Below are 21,859 nucleotides of genomic sequence, written 5' to 3'. Positions count from 1 at the left end.
GTGGTATGATATGCTCTTTTGAGACATGTATAAATTGTGTAATGTTCAAATCAGGTTAAATATATCTCCTCCTTAATCTTAAGAATAGATCATTCTATGCTACAGAAACAAGAGTTTGAGCGTGATCACAAAGACCTGCACGGAAAGAATGGGCCTGGGGGACCACTGGCAGCTCAGAGAACAGGTGGTGTAGGGGAAGGTCCCACTGAATTGAGTCTGGGAAGTTGGAGACTGTGCCCTGAGGGATTGAAATGTTAATTCCTTCAGAGCCCTTCCTCCACCCTTACCAAGAACCTGCCCCTTCTCCAACCTGTTGCCAAGGTAACCTGTCCCAGAAACTGCTGCTCCCCACAGGGAGTTATAAAGTTGTTAATGTGTCCTTGGCTACTGTTTCTTGCCCTTCCCCCTTCAGCCCACCAGTTTCCCACCTTTGGGCCCTCCCACCAAGCATTCCTGAGCCTAGTAGTCACAGTGGCAGGAAGGAGAAAGATAAGGGGGGAAAAGCAGGAAAACAAAGGAAGCCTAGGACATATAAAACGGACTGAACACCTCACTCTTGGGATATCAATATACCAGCTATGACCCTCTTCTCTCTCCTGGGAGAAGTCTACCTCGCTACTTTTTAAATAAACTCTGCTTTATATGCCTGCCTCTGTGTGCTTCTCTAATGTTCAAACTTCAACATGTGAGGAAGCAGAACTGGGCACTGATAAATGGCAGTATCACCACCACTGAAAAGTCTCCTGGGTTTATTTTGAAAGTAGTATAAAAGAATCTCACAAGTAATTTCTGAGATCACAACAGTATCCCCCTCACTTCAATGCACTTTTCCACTTTTTTTTTTTTTTTTTTTTTTTTGCTTTTGGGGTTTGTCAGGTAGAAAAACATTTTACATAATGGTGAGTAGGAAGTTAAAAAAAAAAACTTGAGAATACTCAAGAAAACCATTTTAGCTGCTTGGTATAGAAAACCTAAAGGCCCCCATCAAATGAGTCTTTTAACAGTCATTTTACTTAAATAATTTTTTGCAGTAGCTTAATGGGAGAATCTTGCATGGACTTGTCTTATTTGAGTGGAAAATCAGATTCTGACTTAAACATTTAACATCTACTATGCTTTCACATCCCTTTCCTCCATTCTTGTATAGCAAGGCTAATTTTGCAAATGTATATTGCTAGAACACCTGCTTGTATTAACTAGAACATTTGGGCACCATTAGATTTTGTGGCTAAACTAGGGCAAGGGTTTTTGTGGGTTTTCATTGGGGAGATATAGAGACTACAAAGACACTGACTATAGTATGAAAGTCATTGGTGCGAAAAACCATGCCTCAGGGGCCGGAATGAAAAGTACTGACCGGCTGGTTAAAGATTTTCGGGCTGGAATGTAAACCTCCTTTGTTAACAGAGCAAGATCCTTTCATGTTCACCCTGCCATCCAGGCCTCCTAACAATTCTTGCTGTATCTTTGTCGAGAGGTACCCAAATTTTCCCACACTCATCTTAGTGAGTTAGTAAAAATTCTACATTTCTAATTCAAACCTCCGTGTTAAACGAGCTACTGCACTCAGCTTGGAAAGTGAGTGGAGCTTTTAACATTTGCGTAAACACTTCAAATCGAACGCTGGAGTTGTCTACCTGGAGCCTCCATGCAAGAACTACCATACCCAGAAAGCACTATTTTCCCTTCCGCCTCCTACTCAGGGAATACCTAACTTGATCTCATTTCCACAAGCAATAGTCACATGACACGTTGCCTCTCAAGATGGCGGATAATCTCCCTTCGGAGTTTGATGTGATCGTAATAGGGACGGGTATGTGTGGTCCTGGTACTTCCCAAACAAAGTGTACGAAGTCTGTCTTGTTTCTACCTTCTCTGTCAGTGGCAAGGGTTGGCGAGGACTGCCGGGGGTCGCGCATGAGAGGGAGGACGAAAAGGAAGTGAGGTAGTCTGGAGTCAGCGCGGGACTTGGCAGCTTCAGGGAGGGGCTTGGACCCGCGGTGTTTAACGCCATTTGAGTAGGGGTCGATCTGGTGGATGCCGTTTGCTGAGGTTGGTTGCTGTGGTGATTCCTGTTCATTTCCTTAGAGAGAGGTGGGTTTGCAGTGTCATGAGAACAGACGGTCGGGATTTTATCAATGGAGACGCCTTTGGCTTGACACGGTTTCCTCCTTGTAGATTTCATGGTGATAGTCCCCATCATTTTGTCTCGCCATTTCATAGGATGTTTTCATATATTTGTGTGATCCTATGGTATAGTGCACCTGAAATAGAGCTTAATCTTCAGTTTTACAAGAATGATAATCAGTTGTGACTCGTGTGCATATTTGCTAAGGGAAAGGAAACAGATTCTTTTCTATTTTGTTACGAAACCTAGATAATTATATTTTGTTGAAGTAGCCATTATTCGTGCTTTATGATGCTGGAAGAAATCATCTTGCTTTCTCCCGCCCACCTATCCACCCACAACTAAAATGTGCTGAGAACAAGCTCCAGAATTCTGTGACCTTCTTTTCCCATCGTTTGTTCTCCATGTTTTGGGTGGAGCCATTACCCACCCCCACCCCTACAATTTCTAGTTGACAAATTAAACGTACAACATGTAGCAGAAAACGTTTGTCACGATTAGTATTTTTTTCTTAACAGCGTAAGGGGTAAGGTATAAATTTTGGATGGGATGAAATCCGTTGTTGGATGGGATGGGGGAGATTTTCTCCTGTCAGTATAATGTGGTAGGCCTAAATATGGAGTATCTCTGAAGGAAACCTCTCCATTGTGTTAGTGAATTCAGTTTGTTGTCCTCCAAAACAGTAAGAGTAGCCATGTTTCCAGGATCAGAGTAAAAATAATAGCCACCTGACTTCAAATGCTTAATATTTCCTAATTAGTGGGCTAAGCACTTAGCAAGACAGGTGTGATCCTCACAAAAATCTGATTAGAATAAGTATTCTCTACATTTTACAGAATGGAAAAAAGGGGCTTGGAAATCCAACTTGACCAAGATCACACAGCTGATAAATTTTCAAAGGCCCTTTTTTATTTTATTTTATTTTTTAGTTAGTTGGTGCTGAGGATCAAACCCAGTGCCTCATGTACAAGGCGGGTGCTCTACCACTGAGCTATAGCCCCAGCCCTCAAAGACCCTTTTAAATCCCAGAAAGTGAAACGGTTGTTCTGACTCTCAGAGTTGACCTGTATTAGTAGAAATAATTGGGAACACTTGGTTCAGATCTTGCTTGTCTATTAGTTATGTAAATTGGATGAGCCACACAATTTCTCAGAGCCTTGGTTTCCTCCTTTTGAATGTAGGGAAGACACATTAGATAGCATTTAAGGTGTTGTTAACCAAAAATTCTCTTAGTTCCTGAGTAATTGTTCTCAGAACAGCAAGGATATGTTTATTCCCAGCCTGAAAATAACTACATGGCTGCAGATAGCCTGGCTATAGCTGCAGATAGCCTGGCTATAGCTGCTATAAAGAAATGCTGGGTGAGGGCTGGAAAAAGCCAATAGGTATTCATTTTTTTTCTGTCTAGTCTGCCTTAAAACTGAAAACATCTATCCTACAGTAGTTATTTTATATTGTACTGGAAGTCTATATTCTTGCTTTTCTTTTTTGTTACCTAGGAACATGGGTTTTTTTTTTTTTAAATTTCAAATCAAGAGAATTTTTCTTACTGGCTTCAAATTTTAATTGATGAATGTTAATTTATATTGTTAAGTGCTCTTTATTCTTCTAATAAATGTTTTACTTTCTGGTACAGTTAAAAATATGGAATATGCCTATCTTTTTGTAGTCTGTTCTGAGTCTACAGAGGAAGATACTATAAGTGACCCAGGAAACTGCATTAGGAGGCTTCTTTTGTATTTGGAAAAAAGGTTTATTTTAGACCATTCTATGGACTATAATATTAATTCTCAGTGTATGAGAACAACTTATGGGAAACTAATCTTAAAAGTTAAGCTTTTCATATTGCTCAGTAGTGCCTCATAACTATTTTTTCCCCAAGCACATTGCTTAAATTTATGATAGGAGGCCAGCATGGTAGTGTACACCTGAAATCCCAGGAGCTCAGGAGGCTGAGGCAAGAGGATCAAAAGTTAAAAGTCAGCCCCAGCAACTTAGTGAGGCCAAGCAACTTAGGGAGACCCTGCCTCAAAACCTCAAAAATTTTTTTTAAAAAAAAGGGCTGTAGATGTGGCTCAGTGATAAAGTGCCCCTGGGTTCAGTCCCTGACCACCCCCGCTACAAAAAAAAAAAAAAAAAAAAAAACCCAAGAAAACAAAAACAAACAAACCCTATGGTATGAATTGTTTTTAGGTACATGGAACTCGAAATACTCGATGAAAGTCATTTCCCAAGTAAAACAATTTCAATATCCCTATCATTGCCTTTAATGTGAATTATTTGTAATGCATTTGATTGTTTCTTTTCTAAAATAGAAAAGTAGCCTTGTTGCTTTTTGTTTAATTTATTAAATGAACTATTAGTATAAATCATAGGAAAAATAGTGTATTGTTATTTTAGTTTTATTAACAAAGGAAAATTTACCATACACACATCAGAAACATGAAGAAATAGGCTATGAGATGTAATTTTTCTTTTTACAGTTTTAGTTAAAGTTTTGCCAAGAGAAAATTGCTTCAAGTAGAATCATCTGAGAATATTTTTAAAATCCCTTTAATCTTGACTAATTTGTATTCTTGTTTTCTTTAAGACAAGGTGTAAGTTTTCCTTAATATCACATTTTCAAGAGATGGGAAAAATATTCTATGTACTTTCTTAGTTAAGCCCATTTCCTTCTACTAAGAAAGTACAGAAAGTATCTCTTGAGTAACCAAAGGCAGAAGAATAATATAAAGTACCTGAACTGTGGAAAAATAGAAAGAAACAGAATAAAGGACATTAAAAATAATCCTTATAAGCCGGGTGTGGTTGCCCATGCTTGTAATCCCATTTGACTGCTTGGGAGGCTGAGGCAGGAGGATCTCAGGTTCAAAGCCAGCCTCAGCAAAAAACGAGGCACTAAGCATCTCAGACCCTGCTTCTAAATGAAATACAAAATAGGGCTGGGGGGCTGGGGCTGTTGCTTAGCGGTAGAGCACTGACCTAGCTAGCACTCCTACGGCACTGGGTTTGATCCTCAGCACCACATAAAAATAAAGTAAAAGGTATTGTGTCCACCTACAAGTAAAAAAAATATTTAAAAAAAATAGGGGGCTGGGGATGTGGCTCAAGCAGTAGTGTGCTCCCCTGGCATGCGCGTGGCTCTGGGTTTGATCCTCAGCACCACATACAAATAAAGATGTTTTGGCTGCTGAAAATTAAAAAAAAAATAAATATTAAATATTCTCTCTCTCTCTCTCTCTCTCTCTCTCTCTTTTAAAAAAATAGGGCTGGGGATGTGGCTCAGTAGTCTAGTGCCCCTGGTACACCCCCCCTCAATATAATGTAACCTCTCATTGGAGGTGACTTATCTGTATACTCTAGCAGAAAGCAGAACTGAACAGAAGAGTAGTCAAGATCTAAGAGCTTTGTGATAATATTGACATGCTTCATATATAGGGAAATACTTCAGGTCTCAGAACTTATTCTTATTTTAGAAATACTTCTAGCATGCTCAGCATATTAGAATTATCCCCTTTGAAGACATAGAGAGAGTTACCAATTTCTGCAAAAACTGTGTTGGGGATATTATTAGATATATAAGTGACAGTTTATATCTGTATAGAAAAGGGAAGATGCAACCCTACATGAAGTAGTACAATGGTTTGACCCCATTTATTGTAGCAAAAAGCACCCATATTTATTGATACCTTGTCCTCTTGAAGTTTATGTATTGATTTTTCTTAAGGAACTTTTTCAACTTCTTGACAGTCACATCCCCAAAGCTATTCTTAAGACAGCGTGGGTTTTTCATTTTATTCTTGCTTTCGAAGACCATACAGAGGTTAAATCTGCATCTCTTTCTTTTTTAAAAGTATACCACATTATCTTACAGAGTTCTTTCTCTAAGATGGGCCATGGAGTAAGCTGGCTTATCATTTTCTTGCAGAAGATAAAAATATAGGTACATTTTAAGAACTTTATTGCTAAAGGTTATGGAAAAAAGAAGGGATAAGAAAAATAACAAATATAAGGGGTTCTGTGCCCCCGAATCCTTATTTTCTTGCAAGATAGTGTTCAACATAGTACAATAATAGATGTGGCAGCCTGGCATGTGGTAATCACATGACCTTCCTATTGTATGATTTCCTACTGTATGACTTTGGGGGAATTGCATAACCTCTTTGTGTATCTGTTTGCTCATCTGTAAAGTGAGAGATTTGAGTTAGGTTATATTTAAGATAGGGGTCTACCAGCTCTACAGTTACTATCATATGTGCTTAATCATAACCCTGTGTCCTCGAGAAAAGATAAATTTTGTTCTGTATAGTCCATTTAAGAAGTCAAGTCAGTGGTTAATGTACTTTAGATTCTAATTTTCCACCAAAAGCCATTTTCTTGATATGAGAAGCTATTTTCTCATGGCAGTTCATGTATAGAGTACAGTTCTATTCCTTGATTTTTTTAAAAAAATATTTTTAGTTTTAGTTGGACACAATACCTTTTATTTTTTTAATTTTTATATAGTGCTGAGGATCAAACCCAGCATACCGCCCATGCTAGCACCGTGCTAGGTGAGCGATCTGCCACTGAGCCACAACCCCAGCCCCTCCTTGATGTTTTTGAATTGAAATGTTAAAATAGTTAACCTTGACTGGCAGCTCATTCATTGACCATTCTTATGGTTTAGATATTAGGTGTCCCCCAAAAGCTCATGTGTGAGAGCTTAGAGGTGAAGTGCTTGGATTATGAGAACCTTAGCCTAATAAATGAATTAATCCACTGATTGGGATTCACTGATTGGTTTCTGAAAGCAGGTAGGGTGTTGCTGAAGGAGGTAGACATTGGGGGAGTGCATTTGGAATATATATTTTGTGTCTGGCAAGATGAGTCTCTCTCCGTTTCTTGATATGATGTCTTGAGCCAATTCACTCTGCTACACTCTTCCATGATGATGTTCTGTTTTACTCAAGCCCTGAGGAATGGAGCCTGCTGTCTATGGCATGAGACCTCTGAAACTGTGAGCTTCCAGATAAACTTTTCCTTCTCTAAATTATTTTTTGTCAGAGCAGTGAAAAAGCTGACTAAAACAAACATAATGGTTATGTTGGTATTTGAATAGCTTCATTTCTCTAAATCTTGGGGAATGGTAATGTTGCACTAAGTGTTTTGAAAAATGATATTTGCCAAATATCCATTTGTGCCAGTCTTAATATAAGTGATTTCCCATATTTGTATCTCATTTAATCCTATCGCAGGATGCCTGCATGTGGTTCTAACAGCCCATGATGTATGTGCTCCTTCTCATATGTTTCTAAATATCCATATCCTTATTGTCTAGAGTACGTTTTTTAAAAAGATTTATTATTTATTTATTTTTGGTTAGACACAATACCTTTATATTATTTATTTTTTTTAAAATTTTTTAAAAATGTTTATTTATTTATTTTTAGGTGTAGATGGACATAACACAATGCTTTTATTTTTATGTAGTGCTGAGGATCGAACCCAGGGCCTCGCGCATGCCAGGCGAGCACTCTACCACTGAGCCACAACCCCGGCCTACTTTTTTTTTGAAATTTATTTTTTAGGTGTAGATGGACACAACACAATGCCTTTATTTTTATGTGGTTCTGAGAATTGAACCCCGTCTTGTCCATGCTAGGGGAGCACTCTACCACTGAGCCACAATCCCAGCCCGGGTTTTGTTTTTTAAATTGCAAGATGCCACCTATTTGTTGGTTATGAAATGGATTACAGCTTTTAAAAAGTCATGCTATATCAGAATGTAAGTAGTAAGGATGATTTTTAATTTATATACATAGTTTTTTTTTTGTAGGGCAAAGGGCAAAAACTTCAAAATCTATGGAATATTGGAATAACAGATGATGTGAGGGAAATAGTATATTAGAAGTCATTTAGTTGTACAAATGTTATACCATATATTTTACTTACTTTGGTATGCATATAATCTCATGAGCTGTATAATGTAGCAACTGACAGTGTGGCTCTGGAATCAGACAAACTAAGTTTGAATTCTAGCTTTGCCTCTTAGACCATTTTACGTATATACCTTAATCTCTTTAAGCTTTATCTTTTTTATTTCTCAATACAATAAATTTTACAGAGTGGTGTTAAGGATTGAATGAAATAATTCATGTAAAATGCTTAGTGCTCAGAAAATGTAGTTGATTTTTATGGCCCCTAAAGCCATACAGTGGCTTTTAGTTTCATTACTATTGCCTGAATGCTTTTCAGGAATGATTCATAATTTCCATGGACAGTAATGAAAGGATTCAAGTGTCTGATTCATCTTCTTGTCTTCCCATTGGATGCTTGGTGGGAAAGAACTTTGTGTATCTATTGCCACTATTTCAATAAGATTTCTTACCTGTTTTTAAAACTATTTATTTATTTATTTTTTTAGTTTTAGGTGGACATGTTATCTTTATTTTATTTTTATGTAGCGCTAGGATTGAACCCAGCACCTCACGCATGCTAGGCAAGCACTCTACCACTCTAGCCACAACCCCAGCCCCTTACCTGGTGTTTTGTAGATTTTCTTCTTTTTTTGTTCACCACATTGCATTACTTATTATTTTTTTCTTTAATTTCTTTTTTACTTATCACTTGTTTTGAACAGATTTAGTGTTCATTTTACTTGGGGTGTTGTATGATATATTTCCTTTTTGGTGTAAGAAATATTGAAGGAGCTAAAGAAAGCTTACAGATTTTGCTGTTCTGAAAAATGCTTAGCATTTCTGCAGGCATTTATTGATGGAAAAGTACACCTTTTCTGCTTTCAATACCTAGAAATGTAAAGGGAGTTATCTAACTCTGGAGAAGACTCTCTGAGTACTGCTTACACTTCTCTGTGAATCATAAATTTGAGGCAGGTCTTTAGAGAGAGCCACATCTGTTACCAGTTCCCTCAGCAGCATCATTTTCATCTCCCATGCCTCTTGTCATTTTCTCATTTTCTCCAGTGTTCTCATGGTGTTTTGGATAACTCAGGCTGCAGCAATTAAAATCAAATGTGGCTGCTCACCCTCAGATTCTCATGTTTAACATAAAATCCCAATGCACAGAAACAATTATAATTCCATATAAATTGACCTGTTACTCATGCTAAATCATCTGTTATTGCATTTTAGTGTAAAGACTTTTAACTGAAAAGTTAGCCTGTGCCTGTTATATATGTAAATGGATTTAATTGTAAAATAGACTAAAAATTACATAGTGCCCAGTTTATGATATACAGTGTAGAGAGATTAGAGATAACTTGGGAACATTTATTTGTGGCCAACAAGATAGAGATACTTATTTAAGGGTTGATTTATTGTCTTTTTGCTTTTCTAATAATTTTATTAAAGGGCAGTGTAAAAAAAGACAGTAACTCATCACATATTGATTAATCAGAGCATGATTATGTGGGCTAGCCTATTACCATACAGAAGCTGTCAAAAAAAAGTTTGTAAATATAAGTGACCAAGGTATCTTGACCAGTGTGTAATGCTTAACGTGTATCGTCCTGTATTTTATGTTACCAAGAGCTTTAAGTTGGAAATATTGTACTACTTGACCAATTTGGTTTTTATCACATTTAGAAAGGTACTAATGAACTTTTTTCTTAATAGTGTTGTGGCAAACATTGTATTGTTCTTTTGAATCTTACAGTAATCCTATTCGTGGTTAATATTATGTCATTTCCTTTTTACAAATATGGAGTCTGAGCCTTAGTTAGTTAAATGTAGGTTTGTCCTGTATCAGAAAGTTAAGACTAAGTTGCTTCAACTAAAGCTGAAATATTACACCGAGCTTATTGGATTCTTCCAACTGAAAAAAAAAAAATAACAATCAAGATTAGAATCGTTTCCTCTAGGTTTGTGGTTGATAGTTTTATTTTCGAGTGTTATCATTGTTGTCATTAAAATTTGTGACATATTAGTCTCATGTCACCCCTTTTTTGACAGCTTTGTAACATCTTTGTCAGTTTACAAACCTTTTGATAAAAATGAACAGAATACCCAGGCTGTATTTAACCCTTAAAACTGAAAAAAAAAAAAAAAAGAATTGCAGCTATTAAATCAAGACAAAACATGGGATCAGAGACTATAGTCACATTTTAAGATAAAATTTGTTTCAGTAAGAATTCTTTATTGATTCCAGGGTATGTAATTTCCCACTAAAATACCCCCCCCTGCACATGCTAGGACTTGCCATTTTTGTTTTGGTGTTCTGCACTGGCAAATTCAGTTTTCAAGGTCAAGGATTCATTTTTCAGTTTCTAAAGTATTATCTTTTGTTTTTCTTTTTCTTTGTCCTGGGAATTGTTGCCTGGGCCATTTTACCCCTGAACTTCCTCCTTCGCCCTTTTTGTTTTGTTTTGAGACAGGGTTTCACTAAGTTGGTTAGAGTCTTTTAAAGTTGCTGAGGCTACCTTCAACCTGCAATCCTCCTGCTTTAGCTAGTTGAGTTGCTGGGATTACAGGCATGTGCCTGTACACCCTGCTGAAACTTTTTTCTCTTTTCTTTGTTAAATTTGATCTGCTTGGGATCAAATCCAGCCCTCGCACATGCTATGCAAGCACTCTACCACAGAGCTAGACCCCAGCTCTGACTTTTTAAAAAATTGTTCTTTGGTTCTTACCATTTTCAATAGCTGTTAGCATTTACAATAGGAACATATGTCTTAATTGACAGCCTGTATATGATAATATATTTTTTCTTCCAAGGGCCCTCTCATTAAAAAAGTAAAAGTGTAATAACTGACACTTTTATTCATCAATTTCCAGACCTTTGTTTTGTGTTTGTGTTCTTCTATTTATAAAAAATATACCTTATTTTAGACTGTATTTTGAAACCTTTTTTTTTCTTATTCACAATATTTCACGAACATCATTCCAAGTCAACCACATGATCTCTCTCAGTGCTGATTTAAAAAACTTTTCATTTGGAGCCAGGCATGGTGGTGCCTGGCTTGTAAACCCAGTGACTTGGGAGGCTAAGGCAGGAGGATCACAAGTTCAAAGCCAGCCTCAGCAATTTAGTGAGACCCTGTCTCTAAATAAATATATAAGAAGGTCCGGGCATGTGGCTCAGTGGTTGAGTGCCTTTGGTTCAGTCCTTGATACCCACCTCCCAAAACAATAACAACAAATAAAAACCTTTTCATTTGGAAATAGTGGTAAACATACATACATTTGTAATAATATAGGAAGACCCTATATAATGGTTTTCCCCAATGGTAAGATCTTACATAATTGTATCATAAACAGGAAATTCTTACACAATGATCTTGTTAAAAAATAATATTATTTTCTTGTTTTAATTTCAATTTTAATGTAATAAATGAGGTTGAATGTTTAATATGCATCTTGGTCACCTATAATTCCTTTATACATTATTTTGACCCATTTCCATTGGATCATTATTTTTTCCTATCAATATGTAATACTTTGTTACATACTAAAGACATCAATTCCTTCTTGTATGTAGTTTCTTTTGTTGATGTTTTGTAGTTTTTTTAAAGATCTTTTAACTCCTTGGTTAAATTTATTGTGAGGATTTGTTGTTGTTATAAATGGGATTGTTTTCCTAATTTGTTTTACAGATAATTTACTATTTGCATATAGGAATACTCTGTTTTTGTGTCTTGGTTTTGTAGCCTGTAATTTTGCTGAATTCTTTTACTATTTCCAAAAATGTTTATATATAAAATCATGTGGTCTTCAAACAAGGACAGTTTGGCTTCTTCCTTTCCAATTTGGATGACTTTTATTTATTTTTTCCCTTGCCCAGTTGCTCTGGCTGGCACTTCCCATAATATTCTGAATAATAGTGTTGAAAGTGGACATATTTATCCTTTTCCAAATGTTAGTGGAACAGCTTTCCATTTTTCCCTATTCAGTATAATACTACCTGTGGTTTTGTCACATATCACTTTTATTGTTTTCAGGTACATTCCTTCTCTACCTAATTTGTTGAGAGTTTTTATCATGAAGAGATGTTATTTTATCAAGTGCTTTTTATGCATCTATTGAAATGATCATATGATTTTTGTGCTTTATTCTGTTAGTGTGGCATATTGCATTTATTGATTTTTGTATATTGAATCATTCTTGTTATCACTGAAATAAATCCTACTTGATTGTGGTGAATGATCTTTTAAATGTGCTGTTGAATTTGGTTTCCTAGTATTTTTTTTTGAGGATTTTGAATATATGAACATCAAGGATATTTACTTGTAGTTTTCCTTTTTTGTTGTGTCCTTATTGTCATATATATTAGCAAAATTTGCCTTCTATTCCTATAATACTTTCTAGTATGAAAATTTATAATTTTTATGTTATTAAATACATCAAAGATTTTAAAATGGTTTCTGCATTTGGAGATATTCATGGAAAGCCTTTCCCTCATAGATTGAGGTTAAATATATATTATAACTTATTTTCTTTTTTCAATATTTCTTTTCTTGTTTTCTCCCCCTGCTGTATTGGGAATCATATCCAGGGCCTTACACATGCTCAGTATTTCAACATTTGATTTAAACATTGATTCATCTGATTCATTTTTTTTTTCATTTTGTTTTAGAGTATGAGTTTTTTCCCCCTTAAATCATTAGCCAGCTATTCCAGCATCATTAAGCTGATAATCTATTCTTATGCCACCAAATTGAAATAGCTACCTTATTTTGTCCTGTATGATCCATTTTTCGACTTTATCTTCTGCCACTAGTTTAGATGTCTCTTTCAGTGTAGTGTGTGTTAAAGTGGAAGAGTAAAGCGGGTCATCAGATCTGTTGGGAAATAGTAACTTGCCCTCTTTGAAGCCATAGAAATCACTCAAAAAGGAAAACATCTGAATGTGTGAAACATAGCATCTGCTATGAAAAATAGCAAACTAAAATAAAATAAAGCCAGCATGGAATTATTTGACACTTATAAATGCATAAAGCCTAATAACAAAGAGTTCTTTCATATTTCTTTGAAAATATTTAGATCTGTAGATAAATGGGTAAATTTAAATAAACTAAGATGAGAAAAAGATCAAAATATTGAATAAAATGCTGGTAAAATACCTTAGAGTCAATTGCAAAGTAACCTAATCATTAAAAATTATATGGAAAATAATAACTAATTGTTTGATGAAGTTGTATTCAGTTGGTATACTGATATTATTATCATATATTAGGACATTGCAAAGTAATGTAACAATATGTTCATTGCCTTAGAGTCACTAACTCCAGATCTGAGAGTTTATTTTAAAGAAATTGTTCAGTAGAGATGATGTTAGGATGATGACATCCATTTAAAGCTACTTATTTTACTTAGAGTAAAATTTGAAAATAATAAAATGTTTTATATATTAAAGAATCTATATATTCCTTCCTTCCTTCCTTCCTTCCTTCCTTCCTTCCTTCCTTCCTTCCTTCCTTCCTTCCTTCCTTTTCTTCCTTCCTTCCTTCCTTCCTTTTCTTCCTTCCCTCCCTCCCTCCCTCCCTCCCATATATTTCTAAGGAGGATGAGTGGCTGTATACCTAGTGGAGTATTCAGTCTTAGAGTGAGGCCCAGGATCTGGTCCACAGCTTTCTGTTTGATTCTGAGTATTGTCCCTTTCAATTAATGCTTAATGCTTATGTGTGTAGGATACAGTCAAAGAAAAACACTATAAGAATTTTACTAACACTTCAAAAGCCCCCTGCTTGCTCTATCATCATTTTGTCCCGTCTTCCATTCCTGAAGTTGTAACCATTATGGTAAATTTTGTCAATTTCTAATATCGTAGTTTGTAATGTGGGTTTATTATGTGTTCAGATATCTCTAAACAATATATTCATAGTTTTACTTGTTTGTAACTCCTGTCTTTCAGAATTCTACTATATGTATTCTTTGCATGACTTGCTTTTGGTGATTTGGTATTATGTTTGTGAGATTCATCCATATAATGCACATGTCTGTGATTCCCTCATACACACATTCACACTGCTATCATACATATTCTAGGCTTGCAAATCTTCAACCTCACTAGGTTATGCTGGCTTACCAAAGTTTATGTGTTTTCCTGTTGGTTCTCAGTTTTTTTTTTTTAATTTTCTAGTAGTTGGTGGACCTTTATTTATTTATTAATTTATATGTGGTGCTGAGAATCGATCCCAGTGCCTCACACATGCTAGGCAAGTGCTTTACTGCTGAGCCACAACCTCTGCCTGGGTTCTCAGTTTTTTAAAACCTCTCAGGAAATATATATTGTCAGAAACATACACACTTATGCTAAAATAAGAAAATACCGTGCATACCCTGTGCAGTGTTTTCAGTTAATAATCCTCATCTTGTGATCCATTCCTACATTCTTTTCTCATCTAGCATACAGATCATATTTAATTTTCTCCAATACCATCCCCATACTCTTTTTAGCTGGTATGTATAATGGAGTTAAGTTCAGCATTGTGCATTGGTTCTTTTTTTTCTGGGAGTGGGTACTGGGGATTGAACCCAGGGGTACTCAACCACTGAACCACATCCCCAGCCCTGTTTTGTATTTTATTTAGAGACAGGGTCTCACTGAGATGCTTAGCACCTCACTTTTGCTGAGGCTGGCTTTGAATTCATGATCCTCCTGTCTCAGCCTCCCAAGCCTCTGGGATTACAGGCGTGCACCACCATGACTGGTTGTGCATTGCTTCTAAATTGTTGTCCTGTAAAATGTTTTATTCTAGTGTTGTCCATCTTTTCTTTTAAAAATTATAAATGTTGAAGATAGCAGGTCAGTGGTCCTACAGAATGTCCTGTGTTTGGGATTTGGATGTTGTCTTACTTATAGTATCATTTAACTTATTTCTGGGTCCTGTGTTTTCCCTGTAAGCTGGAAGTTAAAGGCTTGATGGACTCAAGGTTAACATTTTTGTTTAGAATATATCTTAGGTCACGTGAATGTCATGTTGGAGCATACAAGAAGAAATGTAGTATCTTGTTGATCAACTATGAATGTTGTTAAGATTGACCCTGGAATGGATGGTGACAGTCTGATACCTCTATGATATGGATATCTTTCTCCCTTTGTATTGAAAATAATCTGTGCACTGTAAATTTGTTACTGTACAAATGTTAAATTTGATGCCAGCCATTCATATAATTGTTTTAGCATTAATTACCAACCCTTATATGAATAAGTATTTTAATTTGGGCCTACAAAATGATTTTTTCTAATGATTTAATGCCTTCTACATGTCTTTGAATGGTTTCTTACATTTCCAAAGGAAAATGTATCTTTGTAGTATTATTGTTATCCTCCAGATAGAGTATGTACTTCCTAGAATCAGGTCTTTAGGAAACTGAAATAGTCATAAAATTACTTGAGGGGACGAACAGAGATATAATACTGAAGCGATATAATGCTACAAACTCTTTAAGTTCTGATCTCATAATTGCTATTTACTGAGTATGTGACTTTGGGCAAATTATTTACCGTCTGTTTCAGTTTCCTCATCCTCTGCTGCTATGTATATACATGTGGAAAAAACTGGAAAATCATGGGAAAATGAAAATATAGGGACCAGGTTATGGGTGATTCACATGTTTTCTTTAGCAATACACCATATTTACAATGTAAGAGAGGAAATGAAAAAAAAATTAACTGTTGTGCTTCTGTTTAAACATTTCTAATGTACAATTTAAAGTGCAAACTCGGCCACGGGGTCATTGGCGGCCGGTGGTGGCTCCGCACCGCGCGTTCCGGATGGAGGCGGCGCCGGGCCCGGGGCCCCGGGCCCCGGGGCCCCCGGGGCCGGGGCTCTGCTGCCGGCCCGGCGGGCGGCTGGACATGAGCCACGGCTTCGTGCACCACATACGACGGAACCAGATCGCTCGGGACGACTACGACAAGAAGGTGAAGCAGGCCAAGGAGAAGGCGAGGAGGCCCATGCGGCCGCGCAAGTCCGACCTGCAGGTGTACCTGCCGCGGCGCCGAGATGGTTCTACCCACCCAGGCAACCCAGACTGTGAGGAGTCCGGTGAAAGCAGCAGTAGTGGTGGCTCCGAGCTGGAGCCTTCTGGCCACCAGCTCTTCTGCTTAGAATACGAGTCGGACAATGGAGAGGTCACATCAGTTATCGTGTATCAGGACGATGACCCAGGAAGGGTGAGTGAGGAAGTGTCAGCACACATACCTCTGGATCTGTGTATGCTAGAGGCTCTCAAGTTGCGTATCCAGGAGGAAATTGCCAAACGCCAGAGCCGACACTGACCAGGTGGAAGGCATTCTCTCCAGGCCAGAATCCTGCACTTGGATGAATTCTGACTAGGGAGCCCACCCTACATTGCGGTGCTAGGACTTGTCTGTCTGATCTTGTGACCCTTATAAGCTGCTGCCTCCACAGGGGCGTTGCAGGGCTACACCTAGCCCACCTCCCTTGCAGCAATTCTTTCTTGTATGTTGACCCATTTGGCTGGCCTATTGTCTTGGAATTTTTTGAGAATTTTGATTAGAGAACCTGGTGCTCTTGAAGCTAAGAACTTAGGGAGAGCCAGGGTTTATAAAGCCTTTTGCCAATACGCTGCTCTCTCACTGAGGTCATATGCCTGACCACTCACGCCATGAGCCGTGTTTGTTACTTTATTGTTTTCTTTCATGTTTCTGCTTCCACCATAGTTTCCTAGGACCCCCCCCCCCCTTAAGTTTTGTTCTTTTTGCCTCAGGTAGAACCCATCAGTTCCTTTCACCCCATCTCTTGACATGACTATGCATCTCCACAACTAAGGGCTTTGCTGGTGGGAAGTTCTGGGCATCTACCTTTCCAACAAGTTCTCCGAATATTTCTGGCACCAGTAAGATGAGAGAGGCCTGCTTGGAAGCTTGTTCTCTTCCCCTTGCATGACTTCTTCCCATGCTCCACTGCTTTGCGCTGTTTAGATAGGCCACCTAGGAAAAAGATGCTGTTGTTAAATCTGGGGATCTCAGTGAATCCTGCTTTAGTTAGAGTTAAGCAATTCCAGCTTTTGATCCCATCCCCAGTTGTGAATAGACTATTCTCTGTTCAGACTAAAGGGGAATTGTCAAAACACGGTATTAAAGTCTAAACAGTTTTGAATGTAAAAAAAAAAAAATAAAGTGCAAACTCACCAAAAGTGATTTATGAGTATTATATATTGATTTTGATTTATCCTTCTTGAAATAGTACATAAGAAATTCTTAATGCAATAAACTAACTTTAATTAGACAAAATTTTATCATTTTACTATTTAAAAAAAACTCATTGTAATCACTCTTTATTCTTTTAATGTGCAGGATAGAATAATTATCTTCAGTGTTTTCTCAGTGATGTATAGCTGATTTCTTTTAAACACATAATGGAATTTCACTTAATATTCAATTTGAAATGTTTGTACCTTAAGGAATGTGATATAGTTAAAAAGAACAAATTCATAGGTAGAAGTTGAGTATCCTTAATTCAAAAATTTTAAATCCTAAATGATCTAAATTCCTAAATATTTTGAGAGCCAACACAATATCATAAGTGAAAAATTCCACATCTGGGTTAATGTGATATGTCAGTCAAAGTGCAGGCTCAGTAAAAATATTGTATAGAATTACCTTTAGTCTATGTGTTTGAAGTGTGTACAGAACATGTGAAATTATTGTTTACACTTGGCTCTCATCCTCAACATATCTCATGTATATGCAGATACTGCACATCTGAAAACATCAGAAGTCTGAAAGTCTTCTAGAGGGTTCCAAGCATTTTGAATAAGGGATACTAAGTTTGTAAGTTTTTGTCTCTACATTTTAGAAAATGTGTTTCTTGAAAAGATTTTATATTAGGGTGAAGAATGTGTTTTGTATGATTTTATAACATTATTGGAATGAACACTTGAGGTCTATTTCATTTATTTTAGACTCATAGTTTTATAAATAATTAAACATGTTTCTTCTGTGGAACATAGAAAGTGTGTTCTGTACAAAAAAAAACTTTATTTTCCTCATCACAACTTAAATAATGTGTTCAGTTTTAAGAGAGCTGATCTGGGGTACCTTTTGCTTTGAGAAGATAATTTTGATCACATAAATTGATACAACAGAAATATTAGCATTATGAAAACTAAGTAAAATTAATTATAATAGAAACTACTTATTTCATTTACTGGCATGGATGAGGTCTTAGGAACTATTTACATTGCTTAATACAACTTTTCAGAGAATTTGAGTTGATAGAGTTTGCTCAATTTAGATAAAAACTTGAACACTAAATCTGTTTTTTTCAGAGAATTTCTATTTTGTAGGCCCAATCTTTCATTGGCTCTCTAAAATTTAAAAAATAAAATACATTTTATTATTTATTTTCTAAGCCTTGTTTATTTTGTTGGTTCTTTTTAGTATACATGATGGTAGAATCCATTTTGACATAATTATACAAGCATGGAATATATCTTATTCTAATCCAGTCCCTAGTACCTCTCCTTCCTACTCCCACCCCTGTTTCCTTCCCTCTGCTGATCTTTCTGCCATTTACCTGTAGTTATGTTTAAAATTAATTTCTTCTGGATATTCATGATGTTGATATATTTATACTTGCACATAAGAAAGTTGTGTCAGATTCATTATACTCTCTTATTACTATTCCCTTCCCTTCAATCCCCTTTGTCTACTCCACTGAACTTGTACCTCACCCCCTTCTTGTGGGTTAGCTTCCACATGTCAGATAAAACATTCAACCTTTTGTTTTGTTGCGATTGGCTAATTTCAGTTAGCAGGATAATCTCCTGTTCCATCCATTTACTGGCAAATGCCATAAAGTCATTCTTCTTTAAGAATGAGTAATATTCCATTGTGTATATATACCATATTTTATTCATCCATTCATGTGTTGAAAGGCACCTAGGTTGGTTCCATAGCTAAGCTATTATGAATTATGCTGCTATAAACATTGATATGGATGTGTCACTATAGTATGCTGATTTTAAATCCTTTGGATATGTATACTGAGGAGTTGGATAACTGTGGCAAATGGTTGTTCCATTTCTAGTTTTTTTTTTAATATATATTTTTTAGTTGTAGATGGACACAATACCTTTATTTATTTTCATGTGATGCTGAGGATCAAACCCATTGCTCCATACATGCTAGGCAAGTGCTCTACCACTGAGCTACAACCCTAGCCCCCATTTCTAGTTTTTGAGGACTCTCCATACTACTTTCTGGAGTGGTTCTTATTATGGAAAATATCAGCCTTTAAAAAATGGAGTAAGATAATCTCTCATGTACCAATCTTGTATTTTCAACAAGTATCAGTTTATAACTACTCTTCTGTATATTCTTTACCTTCTCCCTCATTTCACCATCCAACCCTGGATTAGTTTGAAGGAAATCCAAGTTATCATTCTATGTGTAAATATTTCATAATGTATCTAGAAGACAGAGCGTTCTCTGTTTTAAACATAATCACAGTATCTCCATCACCTGTGCTTCGTTCATGCCCAGTGTTTTCATTATGTTTCTTTGCTCTTGTACAGTTTGTAGCTTAGTTTTCGTTACTGAATTGATTTAAAAAAGTAATTTCTTAACTTATTTCACTCTTTTTCAAATGGCTGTTCTCTAATCATCTCACTTTTGAGCTTTTCTAATTGTGATTTATGATGTTCTCTCAGTGCTGCTGCCATTTTCTTAATTTCCTTTAGCTCATATTACCACAGTAATGTTAAAATGTTTTCATCCAATTCATGAGGATGTCTTTCTGACATGCTTTCATTGTCTGTGGAATGTTATCTTGCTGTGTATTCCTTTTTTTCTGAAAGTACCTTGAATGGAGTTTCAGCAAGATCTTTTTTGTGTTCCTGATTTTTAAGTGAAATGAGCTTTCTCTATGTATTTAATAATGAGTATGGGCCAGGGTAGCTTTTCTTACTTCACTGTTGTTGATCTTTCTCTTCTGTCTTCACAAAGTAATGAAAACATGTTACCTGGTATCTGAGATCTATTGGCTGTTAAGCTCTGCAAATTTTGTCTGAGCTTTCTCTTTCCTTTGCCCCCATTTTCCCTGTTGTGTGAGGTTCCCAGTTACTCCTCTATTGTATTACTTTGTCTAGGAGTCTCTGGTTTGTCAGTTTTCTGAGTCATCTTGCCCCATCCCTTCTCCCCTCTCCAATCTAGCACTGGTAGAGATTCCCTGTTCATTCATCTACAGTTGAAGCCTGCAAAGTTTCCCACTTTTTCATACTTTTTTTTTTTTTTTTTTGTACTGGGGATTGGACTCGGGGGCACTGGTCCACTTAGCCACATCCCCATCCTTTTTTTCTTTGTATTTGGGGACAGGGTTTCACTGAATTGCGTAGTGCCCCAAATTGCTGAGGCTGGCTTTGAACTAGCAATACTCCTGTCTCAGCCTCCTGAGCCGCTGGGATAACAGGTGTGTGCCACTGCACCTGGTTCATATAGTCTTTTAATGTTCCAGTGAGTACCAGATAACAGTTTTGGGGATTTTCTGGCTCTGAGGGTTATCACAAATTTCTTTGTCTTCCCTTCATTTCGTTTTGCACGCAATGTGGGCAAAGTTGTTGGTGGTTTATAATAACCGTTTTGTATTTTGGGGTTTATGATGATATTTTATCACCTAGTTTTGTTGTAGATGTTGTCCTTAGGTGTGTGGATTTGGTATTCTGGTTGTACTCTCTGCTTTTAAAAGTGTTTTTCATTGTTTCCACAAGACACTAATGAAAAAATAATAAAAGTACATAGCAGAAAGATCAGTAGAGTAGAGGGATGGTAACCCGGGGAGGGAGAAAAGGAAGGGGGAAGTACTGGGGACTGAATTAGAACAAACTTTTATAATGCTTTTATAATTGTGTCAGAATAAACCTATAACATCATATATAATAATGAATAAAAAAGTGTAAAAATGTTTTTATTACTGCCTTATAGTTATAGCTTTTCTAACTTCACTACTGTTGATCTTTCTCTTCTGTCTTCACAAAGTAATGAAACATGTTACCTGTGGAGTCCGGGTAATAATAGTGGAGTCCATATTGACATATTCATAAATACATATAATGTAGTTTTCTCCATTTTAATTCCCAGCACTTTTCCTTTCCCTCCTCCTTTTTCACTCTGATCCCCTTCTTCTACTCTATTTATTTATTTTAATTTTCTTCTTTATATTTTAGTTGTTTATGGATCTTTATTTATATGTGGTGCTGAGACTTGAACCCAGTGCCTCACACATACTAGGAAAGTGCTCTACCACTGAGCTACTACCCCACCCCCATCTATTTATTTTTAATTGATTCGTTACAGTTATATGTAATAGTAGAATGCATTGTGTTATATTCATATGTAGAATGCATTGTGTTATATTCATATGTGTATATAGTATAATTTGGTTAACTTCATCCCCCAATTCTTTCCCTTCTCCCCCACTCCTCCTCCTCCTCCCCCCCTCCTCCTCCCCCTCCTCCCCCCTCCTCCCCCTCCTCCTCCTCCCCCTCCTCCCCTCCCTCCCCCTCCTCCCCTCCCTCCCCCTCCTCCTCTCCCTCCCCTCCTCCTCTCCCTCCCCCTCCTCCTCTCCCTCCCCCTCCTCCTCTCCCTCCCCCTCCTCCTCTCCCTCCCCCCCTCCCCCTCTCCCTCCCCCCTCCCCCTCCCCCCTCCTCCCCCTCCTCCCCCTCCCCCCTCCTCCCCCTCCTCCCCCTCCTCCCCCTCCTCCCCCTCCTCCCCCTCCTCCTCCTCCTTCCCCTCCTCCCCCCCCTCCCTGGGCCTCCTGCCTCT

At 37.1% G+C, this 21,859-nt stretch overlaps 2 protein-coding genes across 4 annotated transcripts in view; both read left to right on the top strand.

Annotated features, from left to right (window-relative positions):
• Positions 1–1,726: 1,726 nt before the first annotated feature.
• The window catches only part of CHM (CHM Rab escort protein), a 167,604-nt gene continuing 147,471 nt past the window's right edge, over positions 1,727–21,859 (top strand). For all 3 annotated transcript variants that reach the window (XR_014019919.1, XM_081276412.1, XM_081276415.1), the window contains exon 1: positions 1,727–1,813. Coding sequence is in view for 2 of the 3 variants with exons in the window: in XM_081276412.1 (XP_081132538.1) it covers positions 1,765–1,813 (49 nt within the window). In the remaining variant the exon portion in view is untranslated. The remainder of the gene's footprint in view (positions 1,814–21,859) is intronic.
• LOC308638714 (UPF0561 protein C2orf68 homolog) lies at positions 15,845–17,189 on the top strand (the record flags this gene model as incomplete). The annotated part of the gene is made up of 1 exon (XM_081276420.1): positions 15,845–17,189. One exon carries the CDS (start codon positions 15,845–15,847, stop codon positions 16,349–16,351), a length of 507 nt encoding a protein of 168 aa, XP_081132546.1. The 3' UTR covers positions 16,352–17,189.

The sequence above is a fragment of the Spermophilus citellus genome (genome assembly GCF_964194105.1).
Source record: "Spermophilus citellus genome assembly, chromosome: X".
Taxonomy (NCBI): Eukaryota; Metazoa; Chordata; class Mammalia; order Rodentia; family Sciuridae; genus Spermophilus; species Spermophilus citellus.
This window is presented reverse-complemented; position numbering and strand designations above follow the sequence as displayed.